Below are 18,780 nucleotides of genomic sequence, written 5' to 3'. Positions count from 1 at the left end.
CCACTCACCTTTCAGGATAAGCTGAGACTTCTCAAAAGGCAGGGCCACCCCTGCCCGGCTGGAGCTGGCAGATGCCATGTCATCACCAGGACACTGAAAGACAAATATAGCAGCAGGTTTAGAGGACATCTAGTAAGAGACTAAGGAACTGAGCTCAATTTTAATATCTGAGTTTAAAGAGACAGAAGCAAGAAAATTGCAACATTCAAGCAACTGCAGCCATCAGCAGCCATGCTGCTTCCGGCCGAGTGATGTCTGTCTGTCTCTCTTGCGATGACTACTGAATCTGGGCATGACTTGGATGAGCTGAGTAAGACACAGCACTGCTACATCCGAGTCTTAAGGAGAGAGAGCCTAAAATAATATCTCTAAAAATAAAGTTACAGTTCAACAATTAAAAAAAAAAAAAAAGTAGGGGAACTAAGATCCCACATGCTGCAGGGCAGCTAAGCCCACACACCACAACTACTAAGCCCGCGAGCTCTAGAGTCTGTGGTCCACGAGGAAAACCTGCCTGCCACAACTGGAGAAAGCCCAGGACATAACTAGAGAAAGCCCATGTCACAACAAAGACCCAGTGCAGCCAAAAATAAATAAATGGACAGAGGCTTTTAATAAACATTTCTCTAAAGAAGATATACCAGTAAGTGTGCTTATTGAACAAGGAAATGACAGGCCAGGATTCAACCTACATCTTCTGATTCCAAAGCCCCACAGTTACTCAGTCAACCACCCTGTGCTCACCTGCATGTTCACATGAACCAGGCCAATGAGCACGGGAAATTGCCGGGGGCCAGCACGGGAGTCCCCACCCGTAACAAGGTTATGTGGGAGAGTTCTGGTGGGCAAGGCGAGCCAGAACTCGAGGGGTGCCCCTCTGGGCCTGCCTGAGCGTCTACCCCAAAACCAGAGTCTGCCTACTTTAGTGCTTTGTGCTCTCACCTATACCTCTGACTTTACGGGGGGCTATCCCCCACCACCATCTCTCTCTCTGAAAAAGAGTTAACTTACAGCTCCAGTTAATAAAGTTCCTGGGCGTGACAAGAGTGTTTTCGTTCACAAACCCCTCAGATGGCTCTCTAACTTGCCTGACAGGCTTACCCGGACTCCTACAGCTATGCATACGATTGTTTACAGTCTTCCAACCACGAGAGGCATGGGGAGCTTAAGATATTCAAATAGTATAGAGCCTCTCGGAGAGTTAGAAATTGTCAGAATAGAACTAGTAGAAGATTTCATTGTTGAGCCAATGCTTGCTGCCAAGTTTCCACATCCCCTGTATTGTATCCTTGGAAGTGTATTAATTAATATAGTTGGTATGTAGAAAAAATAAGTAGTGGCCTTGGTGTTAACAACTTTAGACCCTTAAGGTAATAAATTCTTTCCTTTGTTGTAAACCCATTGCACCTTTGCCCTGTAGGAATGCAACTTTATCTAACACCTTCGGGAGGATGGTGCCAAACTTTAAAATAATTACTCTTAGAGAAAATAAGTCTTATGGTTGACAAACCTTTGTCAGAGTCATAAAAGGTTAACATGCCTTCTGGCCAGAAGATGATGTAAATCACCTAATCCATTTGTATACGATAAGTTTGCAGAAAAGAAACCCTGGTTTCGATAAGGATCAAAGACTGCGGACTTTGCATGATTTCACATCCCCTATTATCCTCTATGTGCAGTTTAGGGTATAAAAGCCCCTGTTGAAAATAAAGCTACGGGCCTTGCTCACCGAAGCTTGGTCTCCCCATGTCGTTCTTTCTCTCACCTTCTGGCTGAATTCCCATCTGGAGCATGGAGGCTCGTCAAGCCTACTAATTTTGCCTGGGCTTCTAAGATCTGACCAGGGAGGCCTTAATGTCTCCTCTCCTTCGGGAGAACGGGAAGACGCCTGCGGCCTACATAGGTGACGCAAACTCCTTATCTTGGAGTTTTATTGGTTTTCCACGTAAATCAAGTTATTCAGCCTCTTTTCTCCACTGAATTTTCTCACTGAGCTATCCCTATTTAACCATTCTTTATATCTCTAATTAATCTATTCTAAATCGCTGATGCCATCATCCTGAGGGAATCCCTGGATCCAACCGGGGCTGGACCCTGGTAGGAAATAATTCTTAATTGACAACATCAGCCATAAGGCATACCCATCGCTTCATCTTGGCTAGAAGCAGAAGTCTATCTTGCCTTCTGTATGGATCTTTTTACTCATATATAATTGCATAAACATCATCATTTGGAAAATATTGGTTCACTGAGGTCTATAGATAGTCCAAATGTTGACATGTTTCATCAATCTCTATCCAAAAAAGTTCAATTTGTGAATGTCACCGCTGATCTCATCAGACAAGGTTTTGAGTATTGGGAAGCTTTCAAGTTCTTTGTGGTAGATGTAAGGGTTCCAAAATTTCTAATTTTCACTTAAAACTCATATTTTATTGTTGGCAAAAAGTACTGTCAGTTGTTTTCCTTGAAGTGACAGGCTCACTTCATTCATCTTCAGGAAAATGTCTGCCAAACACCCAAATCTATTAACATTAGTTTGTTGATTTTTTTATAAAGCAAAAATGTTATTTCATGAGAAAAGCAACTATATAATTCAGCTCTCTATTCAAACAGTCATACAAGTGCTTTTTCTCAACACAGCCATTATACTGCGGTACACAGGAAAAGGTGTTTTAGGCATATTTTCCATTTTCATCACACAGAATATTAGTCATTTTACTGCTTCATCAAGCACATTTTCAAGTGAAACTGGCTTTTTCTTTCCTCTTTACTGAGTGGGTCGTGGTGAGGAACACAGTGACAGTGGCCCAGGCTGGGCACACTGCCCTGGTTTACACTGTGGCACCAACATGTTCACTGACCTTTGCTTTCACACCATGAGTGCAGATGTGTCACAGTGAAAGAAGGAAAAGTTATCCTGAGAACAGCTTTGACCCTGCAAAACCCTCAAAGTCGTGAGGGGCCACCAGGGCCCTGAGGATCACACCCAAGAACAGCTACTGTAAAAACACTATGACCAGGGCTTCCCTGGTGGTCCATAATGAAGAACAGCCCCTGCTCACTCTTGTGCAGCCTGTGTGCAGCAATGAAGACCCAGGACAGCCAAAAACAAACAAATAAATCTTATTTAAAAAACAAAAAACACCCACTATGACCCAATTTCATTCCTTTTTCTGGCTGAGTAATATTCTATTTGTAGAGACATGGATGGACCTAGAGGCTGTCATACAGAGTGAAGTAGGGCTAAAAGAGAAAAACAAATATTGTATATTAACGCATATATATGGAATCTAGAAAAATGGTACAGATGAACCTATTCGTAAGGCAGTAACAGAGATGTGGACATACAGAACAGATGTGCGGACATGGGGTGGGGGAGGGATGAGCTGGGAGACTGGAATTGATACACTACTATGTGTAAAATAGACAGCTAGTGGGAACCTCCTATACAGTACAGGGAGTTCAGCTCAGTGCTTTGTGCTGACCTACACGGCTGAGATCAGTCAGTTCAGTCCAGTCGCTCAGTCGTGTCTGACTCTGCAACCCAATGTACTGCACCACGCCAGGCTTCCCTGTCCATCACCAACTCCCGGAGCTTGCTCAAACTCATGTCTACTGAGTTGGTGGTGTCACCCAACCATCTCACCTTCTGTCGTCCCCTTCTCCTTCTGCCCTCAATCTTTCCCAGCATCAAGGTCTTTTCTAAGGAGTCAGTTCTTTGGATCAGATGGCCAAAGTATTGGGATGGAGGGGGTCTAAGAGGGAGAGGATACATGTATACATAAAGCTGGTTCACTTCGTTGTACAGCAGAAACTAATACAACACTATAAAGCAATTATACCCCAATTTAAAAAAAGAACACTATGAAATTCCTATTCCATACAACATCATTTGTACCTTCTTTCATTCTATTTGTATCTGATCTCTCCTCTTAACTCCCTCTTCTGAAGAGCTGTTTAGCCTTAAAATGTGGTTATGAATGCACCATATTATTCTAAGAATGGAAGTCCTTTGTATGAGAATTAAATGTAGCTACAGCTAAGTCACACTGACTTTGACATTTTCCACAGAAGAATTCTATGCTTCAAGATTTTAGCAAAAACAAAACAAAACCATTTGCCTTCTTTATGAGATATACCCAGTCCAAAATAAATTTTAAGGGACCAGTTGTTTTTCTAGACTAGTCTGTAACAGGCATGTTTACTTTGATCTTAAATGTAAAGCAGCGGTGGAAACTTCTGGAATGTTATGGGTAACATATAGGAATATAATACTGCAACTATTCTTATCAAGACTTCTGGAAACCAGACATCCATGGTACTAAATCCAATAGTGAATTCTCAATCCTTGTCTTAGATGACCTATTGGCAGCTTCAGACACAATGGATGGTTGACTCTTTCTTCCTTGAAATGCTTTCTCCTCTGGTCTCTTCCAGGACACCACTGCTTGATTCTCTTCCTGCCTCTCAGGCTGCTTTTTCTCAGCCTCCTTCATTGGCTTCTTCTCCGCTCCTGAACCTTCAACCACCTGTGTGTCCAATAGCTTAGCCCTTACACATCTCCCCTTGGTTATCTCAGCACATCTCATGGTTTCAGCTACCATCTCTTTGTGGACAATCCCCAATGGGTGTGTCCAGTATGAACCTCACCCTTGAACCTCAGGTCCTCTTGTCCACTGACAAAATTGAGCTTCTGACATTTGCCCTCAATCCTGTTCTGTGTCTCAGTTAATGACAACTCCTTCCATCCATACTTCTGGAAGCAATGAAAATTAGGTGGTATCTGGCAACCTCTGACTGAGTTAAAGATGCATCCTGAATATTCACTGGAAGGACTGATGCTGAAGGTGGAAGCTCCAATACTTTGGCCCCCTGATGCGAAGAGTCAGTTTATTAGAAAAGACCCTGATGCTGGGAAAGATTGAAGACAGGAGGAGAAGGGGACGACCCAGCATGAGATGGTTGGATGGCGTCACCAACCGATGGACATGAGTCTGAGCAAGCTCTGGGAGATGGTAAAGGACAGGGAAGCCAGGAGTGCTGCAGTCCATGGGTTCTCAGAGAGTCGGATCCGACTGCGAGACTGAACAACAACAACAATAACTGTACCTCCCAGGATTCCACCCGTAGGTATTTGCCGGGAGAAAATCCTCCAACTAGTGCAGAAGAAACCATGTTTAAAATGTTCAACATGGTAATGTTCATAACAGCAAACATTTGTAAATAACCCAAATGCCCAACAGTAAGAGGAATGAATACATTGTGAAATAGTTATAAAATGCGATGCTATAGATTTCTTGAAATGTAGGATTTCGGCCTACACACACAAACACCAAACTATAATACTAGAACTAAAAAGAAAAAAAAACTATCAGCATACCAATAGGACAATGCCAGTGGTATACATTTGAACCTACACAAAACAAGTGCGTCGACTGTTGTGGACACACGTAAGGGAATAAAAGTACAGAAGCATGGACTCGAAGAGACCACACCAAGCTGAGACAGCAGTAACCTCTGGGGAGCAGAGGAGGGAGCAAGGCAACTGGCTCGAACAGAGAGAGACCAAGGGAGCTTCAACTGTATCTGCCACATTTCATTCTTTAAAGGAAAAAATATTGAAGCAAATATGGCAAAATGTTAATATTCATTAAATCCAGATGGTGGCTTTTATGACTGTTATCTTTTTCTCTGAACCACTTCATATGTTTGATCTTTTTTCATAATTTAACAGTAACTTTAAAAGAGAGAGAAAAAAAAAAGATGATATCTTGAGTAATGAAGGAAAGATTAATGATTGCAAATTAAGCCTCAGGGCTTTCAGTAACAGAGGTTCAAACACTAAAAGTTGGAAATCCATTATTTGTAGACTTAAAAAAAAAAAGAAGAAGAATTTAAAAATCTTTACATCTACTGGGACTTGTTTTCTCCTAAAGCAACTCGACTGAGTATAATTTTTAAACTAGCTTGTTCTCCCTGAGCTTTAGCTGTTTTTAGCCTTTGGACGGAACTCGAGAGAATTCTGGAGGATGAAACTCAAAGCCCTCACATGTTCTGTTAAATGGGAGGAAAACCAAACCTCTTGATCTACACTTCATGGCCTGAAAACAAAATCAATCAGATAAATTCCAAAGGCAGCTCAGAACAAAACCAACAGGAAAAGCAGTAGAAATAGATAAAACTACCATGTTTTCTTTCTCTAACGTCTTTCATAATTACCGTCACTGTTTATTTACAATAACTCATATTATTTATGCAGGGCTTTGTCTGTCTCTCCAAATCCATTAGCAAGATACCACCCTGACACTACAAGCTAGGTCTTGAATTGAACCTTTCCAATCCATGTATAAATACAAATAACCATCACTATTGAAAGAAGTCAGATCCTACCCCAAAGTACCTAAGATTTCCGTCTCAGAGCCCCATGTTGGACATGGTTCCAATGGGCATGAGGTCCAAACTCCTAACACCCACTTTAGGAAGTTTATGAAACCTGAGATCCAGATTTTACACTTCGCCTGTCTAAGCAACACAACTAAATGACTCTTTACATGCTCAAGTAAATTTTTCCCCTGCTAATAGTGATGAAAGTATTTGTATTCAAGTCATTCCCAAGAAAACTGAGTTAGCATAAATGTGGGACAGGCTGAGGGAGGAGGCAGAACATGCTAAAATATCACCAAAGTTTATAGATGCACAAAGAATTTCATTATTCAAGGGAGTGATGGATTTATTGGGAGAAAAAGAGGGGAGCTGGAACTAAGTGTGGTAGATCTACCCACATTTCCTTAAAAAATAAAAAACACTGTCTTCTGAACTTCACCTCTACATAAATCTCAACAAGCACTTTTTAAAATAAAATATAAAATAACAGTAGAAAATATAAAAGTATATCATACATAAATGAAAGTGTTATTTCATAGAAACTGTATTTAGGGACTCCCCTGGGAGTCCAATCACTTAGACTCCACATTCCCAATGCAGGTAGGTAGGCCTGCGTCCAAAGCCTGGTCAGGGAACTAGACCCCACACGCTGCAACTAAAGATCCTGAGTGCTGCAACTAAGAGCAGACAGCCAAATGAATGAATAATTAACTAATTAAACACGTGTAAAGGTCACAGCCCAGGGACAGAGACCCATTAAGAGACTCAGATTTAAGGAATTCCCTGGGAGTCCAGTGGTTAGGACTCTGCGCTCTCACTGCCAAGGGCCCAGGTCAGGGAAGTAAAATCCCACAAGTCACGCAGCCCAACACCAACAAAAAAAATGAGATTCAACCATAAAATTATAAAATGCTTTCCCTCCCCCACATTCTGCCACTTTATCAAGGGTCCAAAATATTAATAATAACAGTGGATTACAGTTGAAAGAGCTAAAAGGTATATGCTCTACTTAAGAAAAAGTTCTTAGGAGGACCAGAGACACAAGGGAAACAAAAACAAGGATACTAGCATAATATGAACTGCTGCTGCTGCTGCTAAGTATCTTCAGTCATGTCCGACTCTGTGCGACCCCATAGACGGCAGCCCACCAGGCTCCCCCGTCCCTGGGATTCTCCAGGCAACAACACTGGAGTGGGTTGCCATTTCCTTCTCCAGTGCACGAAAGTGAAAAGTGAAAGTGAGGTTGCTCAGTTGTGTCCGACTCTTAGCAACCCCATAGACTGCAGCCCACCAGGCTCCTCTGTCCATGGGACTTTTCAGGCAAGAGTACTGGAGTGGGGTGCCATTGCCTTCTCTGAATATGAGCTTCAGGTACCTTCAATTACTTTAGTCATTAAATACAAGCCAACTCCAAGCCAGATTACACAAAACGCCTAACTGGATAAAAGCCTGTTCACTCACCCCAGATCTTATTATCTAATACATCATGCCTGGCTTTCAACTAGAAACTATAAGCTATACTAAAAGGCAAGAAAAAATAGTGTGAAGAGACAAAGCAAGCATCAGAATTAGACTCAGATATGACATAGATTTTCAAATGATCAGACAGGGAATTTAGAATAGCTATTATTAATATCTTAAGAGCTCTAATGGAAAAAGCTGACAACATTAAAAACAGAGGGGTAGGTAATAGTAAGCAGAGACATGGAAGCTCTAAGAAAGAATACAAAGAAAATGCAGAACACAGTAACAGAAATGAAGAAGGCCTGGATGTGGCTGAGGGAAGAATCAGTAAGCTTGGAAATAAATTAACAGAAACATTCCAAACTAAAATGCAAAGAGAAAAAACAGAATTAATGAAAAAAGAAAATACAGAAACTGCCAAGAACTGTGGGACAATTTTAAAGGGTATAAAATACACATAACTAAAATACCAGAAGAAGAGAGAATGGGGCAAAAGAAATATCTGAAGTAACGTGGACAATAATTTCCTAAAATTAATGACATACACCAAACCACAGATCCAGGAAGCTCATAAGAATCAAAAATACCAAAGTCAATTTGACTAAAAATAACAAAAATCAAAAAAGAAACTTAAAAAACAAGAAAGAAGAGAATGCAATGGGATGTTTACAGTGTTAAAAGGAAAAACCCACCAACCTAGAATTTTCCGTCCAATGAAGTTACCAAAGGAGAAAAAATGATATTCTCAAACAAAAACCTGCTCTGCAAAAACTGTTGAAAAGAAGTTCCTTAGAAAGAAAGAAAATTATATAGGTCAGAGACTTATATCTACACATAGGAAAGAGCGTGCATGCGTGCGTGCGTCTGCGTGTACACGTGCGCATACGTGAATGCCCAGTCATGTCCAACTCTTTGCAACCCCATGGACTGTAGCCAGCCAGGCTCCTCTGTCCATGGAATTTTCCTGGCAAGAATACTGGAGTGAGTCGCCATTTCCTCCTCCAGGGGATCTTCCTGACCCAGGGATCAAACTAAGTCTCCTGTGTCATCTGCACTGCAGACAGTCTTTACCACTAAGCTACCAGGAAAGAGCATGAGAGAAGAAATAAATGAAGCTCCACCCACTGGCTTCTTTATACAATAAAAGATGGGTACTGAGGGAAATGGCGTGTGTGGGGAGGCAACGTCAAATAGGAAACAAACAAGAGAACTAGAGAAGGGACAAGAGGTATTGGGGAAAACAAAGCAGTGAAGGAACACAGGGATTTGGTGGTGGGAGCTGGAAGTAAGATTTTAAAGGTTGCAGACAAGGCAAGTCTCATTTAGAAGGGGATTTTCCCTTCCGAGCAAAGGTCTGAAGAAGGGAACTGAGGGTATCTGCCTTAGAACATGCCAAGCAGACAGGGGCTTCCCGAGTGGTCCAGTGGTTAAGAAACCACCTTGTTATGCAGGGATCTCCCATGGCATGGAGCAACTAAGCCAGAGCTTCACAACTACTGAGCCCAAACACCACACCTAGAGAGTCTGTGCACAGCAACAAAAGATCCTGCATGATGCAACTAAGACCCAAAGCAACCAAATAAAGAACATTCCAGGCAGATAAAAGGGCAAGAACAAAAGCTCTTGAGATTGTACCAAATTGTACCAAGATTCTTTAGAGTGTAAAGAACAAAAAGGGGCCAGTGCTGCTGGAGGGCAGAGAAAGAGGAGGATGATAGTGTTAAGAGATGTGACTGCAGAATTCCCTGGCAATCCAGAGGTTAGGACTCTGCACTTTCACTGCTGGGGGCACGGATTCAATTCCTGGTGGGAAGACTAAGATCTCACAGGCCTCAGGGCAACTACTGAGCTCATGCTCCACAGCAACAGAAGACCAAGGGCCACACTGAAGACCCAGCGCAATTAAAATAGAAAAACAATTCTTGACCTGGACAGAATACAGAGGTGAAAATGCATGGCTGACTCTCTGTTTTTGTTGAAATATAGTTCAGGTACCATCAGATCAGATCAGTCGCTCAGTCGTGTCCGACTCTTTGCGACTCCATGAATCGCAGCATGCCAGGCCTCCGTGTCCATCACCAACACCTGGAGTTCACTCAGACTCACGTCCATCGAGTCAGTGATGCCATCCAGCCATCTCATCCTCTGTCGTCCCCTTCTCCTCCTGCCCCCAATCCCTCCCAGCATCAGAGTCTTTTCCAATGAGTCAACTCTTCGCATGAGGTGGCCAAAGTACTGGAGTTTCAGCTTTAGCATCATTCCTTCCAAAGAAATCCCAGGGCTGACCTCCTTCAGAATGGACTGTAAGTTCACCCTTTTAAAGCATACAATTTGGTGAGCTTTGGTATATTCAGAGAGTTGTACAACCATCACCACTATTGAATTCTGGAACATTTCCATCACCCCAAAAGAAACCAATAGTCACTTCTCACTCATCTTTGCTCCCCTGTCCCTAACCACTAACCTCTTCTGTCTCTCTGGATCTGCCTATCCTGGATATTTCAAATAAATGAAATCAAACAATATGTAGTCTTTCGCATCTGGTTTCTTTCATTAGCATAATGTTTTCAAGGTTCCCCACACTGTAGCAGGTATCAGTATTTCATTTCTTTTTCTAGCTGAGTAACATTCCATTTGTAAGAACAGACCGCATTTTGTTTACCCATTCATCAGCCAATGGACAACTCAATGTTTGTGTTATTAGGACGGGTTGATTCTTATGTTGCTGCAGTTGGCTGGGCTGCAGGACTTGCAGGATCTCACTTCCCTGACCAGGGATTGAACGTGGACCACCACAGTGAAAGTGCCAGTCCCAACCACTAGAATTCCCAGGATAGGTTGATTCTTTAAGCATGGGTTCATAAAGAGTCAGATACAACTGAGTGACTGACACTTGTCACTTAGCAATGGCAGATTTTGGTATCTGCAGGGGTCATGGCAGGGGACTATAACTGTCAAGGGCACCTCCAGCAAGAGGGCATCTGGCCTTCTGACCGTACCTCTTCCAAACCCCTTTGATTCAACCCAACCAGTCCTGAGCCATGGTCAGTCTTTCAACACATGTTCACAGACCCCTGGTAAGCCCCGGGTCTATGCCAGGCCCTGGAAATACAGAATGCCATGAGGCTCCTGCCCTTTGGGACTCAGATATCTTGATCTAAGAGGCCCCCATTAAATAAATCCTCAGAGAGCTTTTGGCAGGAGAAAGCAACCACACATCAGATTTAGCAAGTGACAGTGTCTGAAGTACTTGATTATTCTTATCACCCAACTTCAGCAAGAACCTTTTAGACCAGTAAGTAAATCTTTTGGAAACAGATTACTTCATCAGTCACTAGCCATCACGTGGCACTGGACAAGTTACTTCTCATCCTCTCTAAATTTCAGTTTCCTAGTCTGTGACATGAACCTAATGATAGCATTTAATGCTTACCTTGTAAGATGATCATAGGGAATAAACGAGTTCAGGTAAAGCAGCCAGCAAATACTACTAAGTGCTCTTTAAGGATTACTACAAGCTAAATGTGTCCTTGATGTTGAAATTCCAGCTCTGAGATTCCTGAAATTCTTGACCCAGGTTTGACTCAAGGAACCACTGAACACTGATCTTGAGACAGAAGAACTTGCACAGCAGATGAGGTAGGGAAGAGCAAAGACAACTCACCAGCACTAAGATTTTATTTTTAATTAAAAAATAGGTAGAAGGGCTTCCCTGGTGCCTCAGTGGTAAAGAATCCACCTGCCAGTACTGGAAACACAGGTTTGATCCCTTGTCCAGGAAGATGCCACATGCCACAGAGCACCTAAGCCATCTAAGCCCTTGCGCCACAACTAACTAGAGCCTGTGCTCCAGAGCCTGAAAGCTGAAGCTATTGAAGCTACACACTCTAGAGTGCATGCCCCACAACAAGAGAAGGCACCATAGTAAGAAGTCCATGCTCGCCACAACTAGAGAGTAGCCCCCACTCACCGCAACTGAAGAAAAGCCCGTGCAGCACTGAAGACCCAGCACAGCCCTAAATAAATAAATAAATATTTGTTTTAAAACAACAGGCAGAGCTTCTTATTCATAAGTACAGACCCATTCTGTATCCACTTCTTGAAAGAAGTGGATGAGACAGATCTGTTCAGAAGATTCCTCTTTCCCCCACCCTCTCATGCTTTTCCAACACTAATGCTTCTTTCTTGGCCTCTTTCCTCTGTCCAGCACTGAGTTCCCTTCCATCCTCCAAAGACCCATCTTGAAAAGCAATCAAATGGAACTGAACTTGGCCGAAGGCCATCCGTACAAAGACCAAGCACATAAAAAGAGAGGGAGGGACAGGGGAGGTCATAGCACTGGAAGGACAGTGGGATTGTAAGTCAGTAATGAAAGAGACAGGGATGTTCCCTGGTGGCCTAGTGGTTAGGATTCTGGGTGTTCACTGTTGTGACCCAGGTTCAAACCCTGGCTGGGGAATTGCAAGCTGCACAGCTGGCCAAAATAAAACAGAGAAGAGGAGACTGGAAAGCAGTTCCAAGGACAAAACAGGAAGCAAAAGGCATGGGTGACACAGAAAGAGGACCTGCCCTAGGTCAGGGCTGCCAAGTCTTGATAGCTGGCATTTTCCTGGAAGGAGTGATTAACGTGGGGACTGGAATGTTTTTCAAGCTGCTGGGGGAGAAGCAGGAGCAGGGGACTGTAACCTTCTCAAAAAGATTCAGTTGGTTCTTTTTAAGAGAAACAAGATTTTCCCTTTTGTCCCTACCTCTCAGAAATTCAAGAGTCTAAAACTGTCTGAAGCAACCCAAAGTCAATCAAAAGCAGTTCACTGACTTGATTCCAGTGGAAGCTGACATTCACGCATCCACTACCACAGGTCCTGCTGACAGAAGCATCAGACCTGGGTTCAGAAGACGAGACCAAGATTCAAACGCCAGCCCATCCACGTCTTAAGTTACACCACCGCGTGCATGGATCACTTCACCACAGAGAGATTCTGTTTGTTTTAAATCTATAAAACAGCAGGATGCCTGGCAACAACATGCATTCAATGCCTCTTAGGTAGAATCAACATTTCCAACAGTAAAAAGTCATTACCCGTCCTTGCGGGCTGTCTTTCTCTTTCCCATCCTTCTTGGAGGTCTCTAAATTGGTTGCCAACCCAGAAAGCCCAACTAATTCCAAAAACTGGAACTCAAATAGATTTTCAGCGGCACTACAGAGACACGCGCTTGGAAGAGTCACCTCCTTAGAAAGAAAAGAAACCCATTAGTTTGTGGTTATTCAAAAGGGTCTTTAGATGAAAAGTGAAAAGGAGAGAAAACCAAGCTCCCCAAGACACACTGCAATGCTTAAAATACCTGCTAGTATAAACCAAGATTTTTGTTTCAAAATTTAAATTCTAGCACTCCTCTTGGCTATGTATCCACATTACGCCGTAAGTGACCTTGCCCAGTCTCCTCACCTCCTCATGCTAACCACTTCCACAGGTACAACCCCAGCCCAGCCTGACTCTGGACTTCCCTACTGAACTGCCCATGACACCATCACTGGGCATTCTACAATCAGAGTCAATGAAATTGAGCCCCAGCCTTGTTTCTCCTACAGTCTTCCTGTTTCAGTCAGTTCAGTTCAGTTCAGTTCAGTTGCTCAGTTGTGTCCAACTCTTTTCGACCCCATGAATCGCAGCACGCCAGGCCTCCCTGTCCATCACCAACTCCCGGAGTTCACCCAAACTCATGTCCTTCGAGTCAGTAATGCCATCCAGCCATCTCATCCTCTGTCGTCCCCTTCTCCTCCTGCCCCCAATCCCTCCCAGCATCAGGGTCTTTTCCAATGAGTCAACTCTTCGCATGAGGTGGCGAAAGTACTGGAGTTTCAGCTTTTAGCATCATTCCTTCCAAAGAAATCCCAGGGCTGATCTCCTTGCAGTCCAAGGGACTCTCAAGAGTCTTCTCCAACACCACAATTCAAAAGCATCAATTCTTCAGCGCTCAGCTTTCTTCACAGTCCAACTTTCACATCCATACATGACTACTGGAAAAACCGTAGCCTTGACTAGACGAGCCTTTGTTGGCAATGTCTCTGCTTTTGAATATGCTGTCTAGGTTGGTCATAACTTTCCTTCCAAGGAGTAAGCGTCTTTTAATTTCATGGCTGCAATCACCATCTGCAGTGATTTTGGAGCCCCCAAAAAATAAAGTCTGACACAGTTTCCACTGTTTCCCCATCTATTTCCCATGAAGTGATGGGACCAGATGCCATGGTCTTTGTTTTCTGAATGTTGAGCTTTAAGCCAACTTTTTCACTCTCCTCTTTCACTTTCAAGAGGCTTTATAGTTCCTCTTTACTTTCTGCCATAAGGGTGGTGTCATCTGCATATCTGAGGTTATTGATATTTCTCCCGGCAATCTTGATTCCAGCTTGTGCTTCTTCCAGCCCAGCATTTCTCATGATGTACTCTGCATATAAGTTAAATAAGCAGGGTGACAATATACAGCCTTGATGGACTCCTTTTTCTATTTGGAACCAGTCTGTTGTTCCATGTCCAGTTCTAACTGTTGCTTCCTGATCTGCATATAGGTTTCTCAAGAGACAGGTCAGGTGGTCTGAAACTTCCTGTTTCAGTTAGTAGCAATTCCATTCTTCCAGGTGTTCACACCACAAAATGCGTTGCCTTAACTCCTTTCTTCCTTTCACATCCCCTCCACACTCGATGTAGGCGTACTTCAAAATAAACCCACACCGAACTGCTGCTGACCACCTCCATCACTGCCACCCACCCATCCTTCACCTGGACCACGGCAGGAGCCTCTAAACTTGTCTCCCTGCTTCTACCTCACTCCTCTTTGCTTTCTCCACAAGGCACCCAGAGTGAGTCTGTTAAAAGCCAGGATGAAATGTGTCCAATCCACTGCACAAAATCCTCCAATGGCCCCAACTCACTCTGAGTGAAAACGAACATCCTCACAGTGGTCTGCAAGGTTCCCACAACCTGCCCATCTCTCCCTTTACCCCCAGCGCCTCTCTGATCTCATCGTCTTCATTCCTCCCCTTTACCCACCCACTCCAATCACATTGGTCTCCTGGCAAGTCCACCAAGCTGCCAAGGGTGGTCCATCCTTTGGGCTTTCGAGCTTGCTCTTCCCTCTGTCTGGACCACTATGTCCCCATTTAGCCACTTGGCTCCTCTCACCTCCTTCAGATATTCACTCAACTGTTACCTTCTCAGGAAGACTTCCTAAGCACTCTCTTCAAAATTGCAATGCCAAGATTTCCCTGGTGGTCCAGTGGCTAAGCCTCTGAGCTCCCAATGCAGCAGGCCCAGGTTCAATCCCTGGCCAGGGAACTAGATCCCACATGCCCCAACCGAGAGTTCAAATACAACTAAAGTTCCCATGGGCTGCAACTAAGGATCTGAGTGCCACAACTAAGACCTGGTACAGCTAGTATTTATTACTTTATTAATAAATAAAATTTTAATGCCAGGCAACACTCCACATTCTGCCTCCCTCCTTTATTACAACATAATGTGCATTTACTTGGTTATTTTGTTCATGTGCCTTTCACCACTAAAATTAAAGATCCACAAGGACAGGGGTTTTTGCCTTCATTGTGTAACACAGTCCTGGTGCTCAGAACAGCACTGTGCACTATAATTTTTAATTTTTCAGGAAGCATTTTAAAAACTAAAAGCAAAGGAAATTTCAATCCTATTGTTTTAACCCAATAAACTTTAAATACTATCATTTGTAGCACATATTCATATTATATTTACATTATCATTATTATAATATTTTTAACAGTTAAATATTTTGCCTTTTTTCTTCATACTAAGACTTCAAAAATATAGTGTGTGTTTTATATTCATAGCCTAACTCCAGGGCTCAACACTGCAGAGTGACCACCACACTGGACAATGTGACTCTAAAACAATGCCTGGCACAGAGTGGGCACTTATAAATGTTCACTGAATGAAAAAATGTTTTCCCAGGAAGAGGCAGCTATGGTATAGCACAGGATTTTCTAAACTTCAGTTACACTCCATGTTCACAAATTTTGCTATAACCTGTACTAGCTTTCCCTTAAAATGTCATCCTTCATAAACTTGAAAAAATATTTTAAAATAAAACTTTATGTTGCTTCTATAAATGGAAAAGAATGTGCTGAAGGATAAAATGCCTGGGCCTGAGTCCCTACTCAGTCACTCACTCCAGATTCTAAAGCAAGGACTTCACTAAGCCTCAGTTTCTTCTTCTGCAGAATATGGACAATTCCAACCTTCACAGGATCACGGTAAAGATTAAATGAGATGCTGTCATAAACTCTTTGCAACTGGGAAAGTAGTCATTAAATGAAGGAGACTGAGAAGCCAACTCAAGCCTTATCTCATGCCCATCATTTTCACATGTACCAATAACAGAACATGGCAAGCACATCTGACAAGAGAAGACCAAGGACTCAGGTTCAAATCTTGTCCTCCACTTACAGGTCTGTGACCTTTAGAAACTCATTTATTTACCAAACACTTACCAAGTGCCCACAATGTGCCAGGAACTAGATTAGTAGTTAAATAAGTCAAATAAGATATGGACTCTACCCCTGAGGAATTTGCAGTCTAGCAGGGAGAAAGAGATCAGTAGATAAGAAAAAGCAAAAAAATGTAAAAAAAAAAAAAAAAATCAAGTCATCTCTCTCAGGTCTGTTTGTTCATTGTGAGATGGGAGTAACACCTTCCCAACCTAACTCACAGGACTGCCAAAAAATCAATTTTTAAATGTTTGTCAAGTACTCCAAAAACTTGAACTCATTATTCATTAGAAAAGTATTTTTTTTCCTACTTGTAATCCAAAACGACTCTGACTCCTGTTAATGCCCAGTTTACACATTCACTCCAATAACACCACATCTGTGAAATTCATTCCACTTTTGCAAATGTTAGTAAACACGAAGAAAATGAAGACGAACAGCTTTAGCACAGGTGTTTAATTTCAAAATCATGATCCAGGTCACAGTTCAGTCTTGCTACCTAGTTACAGCCCGTAGAGATAAGCAGTCACATGGTAAAGCAAACTGAATAATTTAAACTGAAGAAAGAGGAAAAGTCATAAAGTAGTGTAGGTAGACACTGTCCAAGGTTACAGCATATCTATATTGGTGAGGTAATGCTGGGACTAGGTCTTCCTCAACACTGGAGGTTAAAAGCCACTTTAAGGCCAGAGCAACATGCCCACTTTAAGTCTGGAAGTTGATCTGATCTGAGCAAACCGCTAAGATGATCTGAAGGACCAGGTTCCCAAGAAGTGGAAACCATACCCAAGCAAGACGGTCAAGATTCTATGATCCCTCCTGAAGTTTAAAACACTGAATGGGAACAAAATCAAAGTCTGGAGTACTAATCATTTCCAAAGAGGAAGAAAGGAAAAGACTCTCAGGTGAGGCTCAAGCTGCATCTTCTTGCTAATTTCTCCTTTTTTCCCCACCACGTCACTCGCCCATTCTCAGGCGACCCACTACAACTCAATCCCCCAAGTCGCCCCTTCCCCCTGCCCCGCTTCCTCAACAAAGGTCACTCCTCTTCATGCCTGGCACCTATGATGCTTTCCCTTTCCGGGACGACTTGCTGGCCGCCGCACCCAGGACGGCCTTCGCGCCCACCTCGGAGCAGCCCCCGCGCACGGCCAGCGGCGCGCCCACCCCGCTCGGGCGGGAGTCGGGACACCCCTCCTCGGAGGCCGGAACCGCCGCGCCAGGCCCCTCCCACAGGAAGCCGCCGCCCCCCGGCGCCGGGGCCGCGCCTCCCCCGGCCCACCCCGCGCCGCCCGCCGCCCCCGGACTTCCCTGCGCCCCCACCCGCCCGCTGCGTCCTCAGTGCCCGCGCTGGCTACCTGCAGCGGCCACAGAAGCGGCGCCCAACTCCTCTCCCACTTCCGCTTTCCACAGCCCGCACTCGGGCCAGGTCACGTGACCACGCGCGGTCAGCTGACCCGGAAGAGGCTGGCCGGGCCTCAGGTGTGGGCAACCTAGGCCAGGCCTGAGAACCTCTGGCCAGAAGGCTTTCTTGTCTTTTGTACGTTTAAAAAGTGGGAGGATTTTCCACTTGCTAGATGGTCTCCCAGCAAACAAATTGAAGTCTCGCAGAGCGCCAGGCGCTTCGTTTACTCCTCCCATCAACGCTGAGGGCGGGTCTATCTTAGCTCCATTTTACAGGTGAGAGGAGGCGTTCAATCTCTCAAGTCAACAGATATTTATTGAACTCCTTAGGGTTAACAGACAAGATAAAATACAGAACACCGAGTTAAATGGTAATTTTAAACAGCCATTAATACGGAGGTGTGCCCCAAAATATTGTCTGGTACAGTACATATTTATAGTTAAAAAAAAAAAACTAGTTGATACTCATATGTAATGGGCATCCTATGTTTTAATTTGCTATACCTGACAACCCTAAGCCTACTATGTGCCAGGCACGTTTCTAAGCTCTAGAAACTCAAAAGTAGCTTTTGTGGAGCATCTGTTCTTGTGACATAAAACAAAGGTAGAAAAGCTCCGAAACCTTTGCTGTTGTCCATAAGATGCCCCAGCACACCAAACTAACCCCATTTCGATAATATATGGATTAGATAGAACTTTATGAATTGGAAAATAAAACATTTTAAGTCCGTATTCTTTACCAATGGTCAAGAACTTCAGCTTTGACAAGTTGAATGAAGGCTCAATTTTTCACTTTCAATCACCATTAACTAAAATTAGTATTAATCGCCTAATTAGCCTTAAGCACTGTGCACTAATTAGTCCGTTATTCTTAGGTCTTCCAGTTGGAGGGATCAGATATGCATACAAATTAAACTGGTTGAGCATTTAGTCTCTACTTTTCCCATCCCAAATCCATCCAGGAGATGGCCTTTTAAGGAGCTACAGTCCTCTCTTAACACCTTAATTCTTACAGT

The 18,780-nt window shown here is 43.4% G+C and overlaps 1 protein-coding gene across 2 annotated transcripts in view; it reads right to left on the bottom strand.

Annotated features, from left to right (window-relative positions):
• WWP2 (WW domain containing E3 ubiquitin protein ligase 2) overlaps positions 1 to 17,913 on the bottom strand; it is a 144,072-nt gene extending 126,159 nt beyond the window's left edge. Inside the window, exons 1-3 of one of the 2 annotated variants that reach the window (XM_025268966.2) lie at positions 17,719 to 17,913; positions 11,819 to 11,864; positions 9 to 93 (exon numbers count right to left, since the gene is read on the bottom strand). In XM_025268966.2, the coding sequence (XP_025124751.1) occupies positions 9 to 78 (70 nt within the window). In that variant the 5' untranslated portion in view covers positions 79 to 93; positions 11,819 to 11,864; positions 17,719 to 17,913. The remainder of the gene's footprint in view (positions 1 to 8; positions 94 to 11,818; positions 11,865 to 17,718) is intronic. The other variant, XM_025268965.2, reaches the window with a different exon arrangement.
• Between the last annotated feature and the right edge of the window lie 867 nt (positions 17,914 to 18,780).

Source organism: Bubalus bubalis, chromosome 18 (assembly GCF_019923935.1).
Source record: "Bubalus bubalis isolate 160015118507 breed Murrah chromosome 18, NDDB_SH_1, whole genome shotgun sequence".
NCBI classification, from domain to species: domain Eukaryota; kingdom Metazoa; phylum Chordata; class Mammalia; order Artiodactyla; family Bovidae; genus Bubalus; species Bubalus bubalis.
This window is presented reverse-complemented; position numbering and strand designations above follow the sequence as displayed.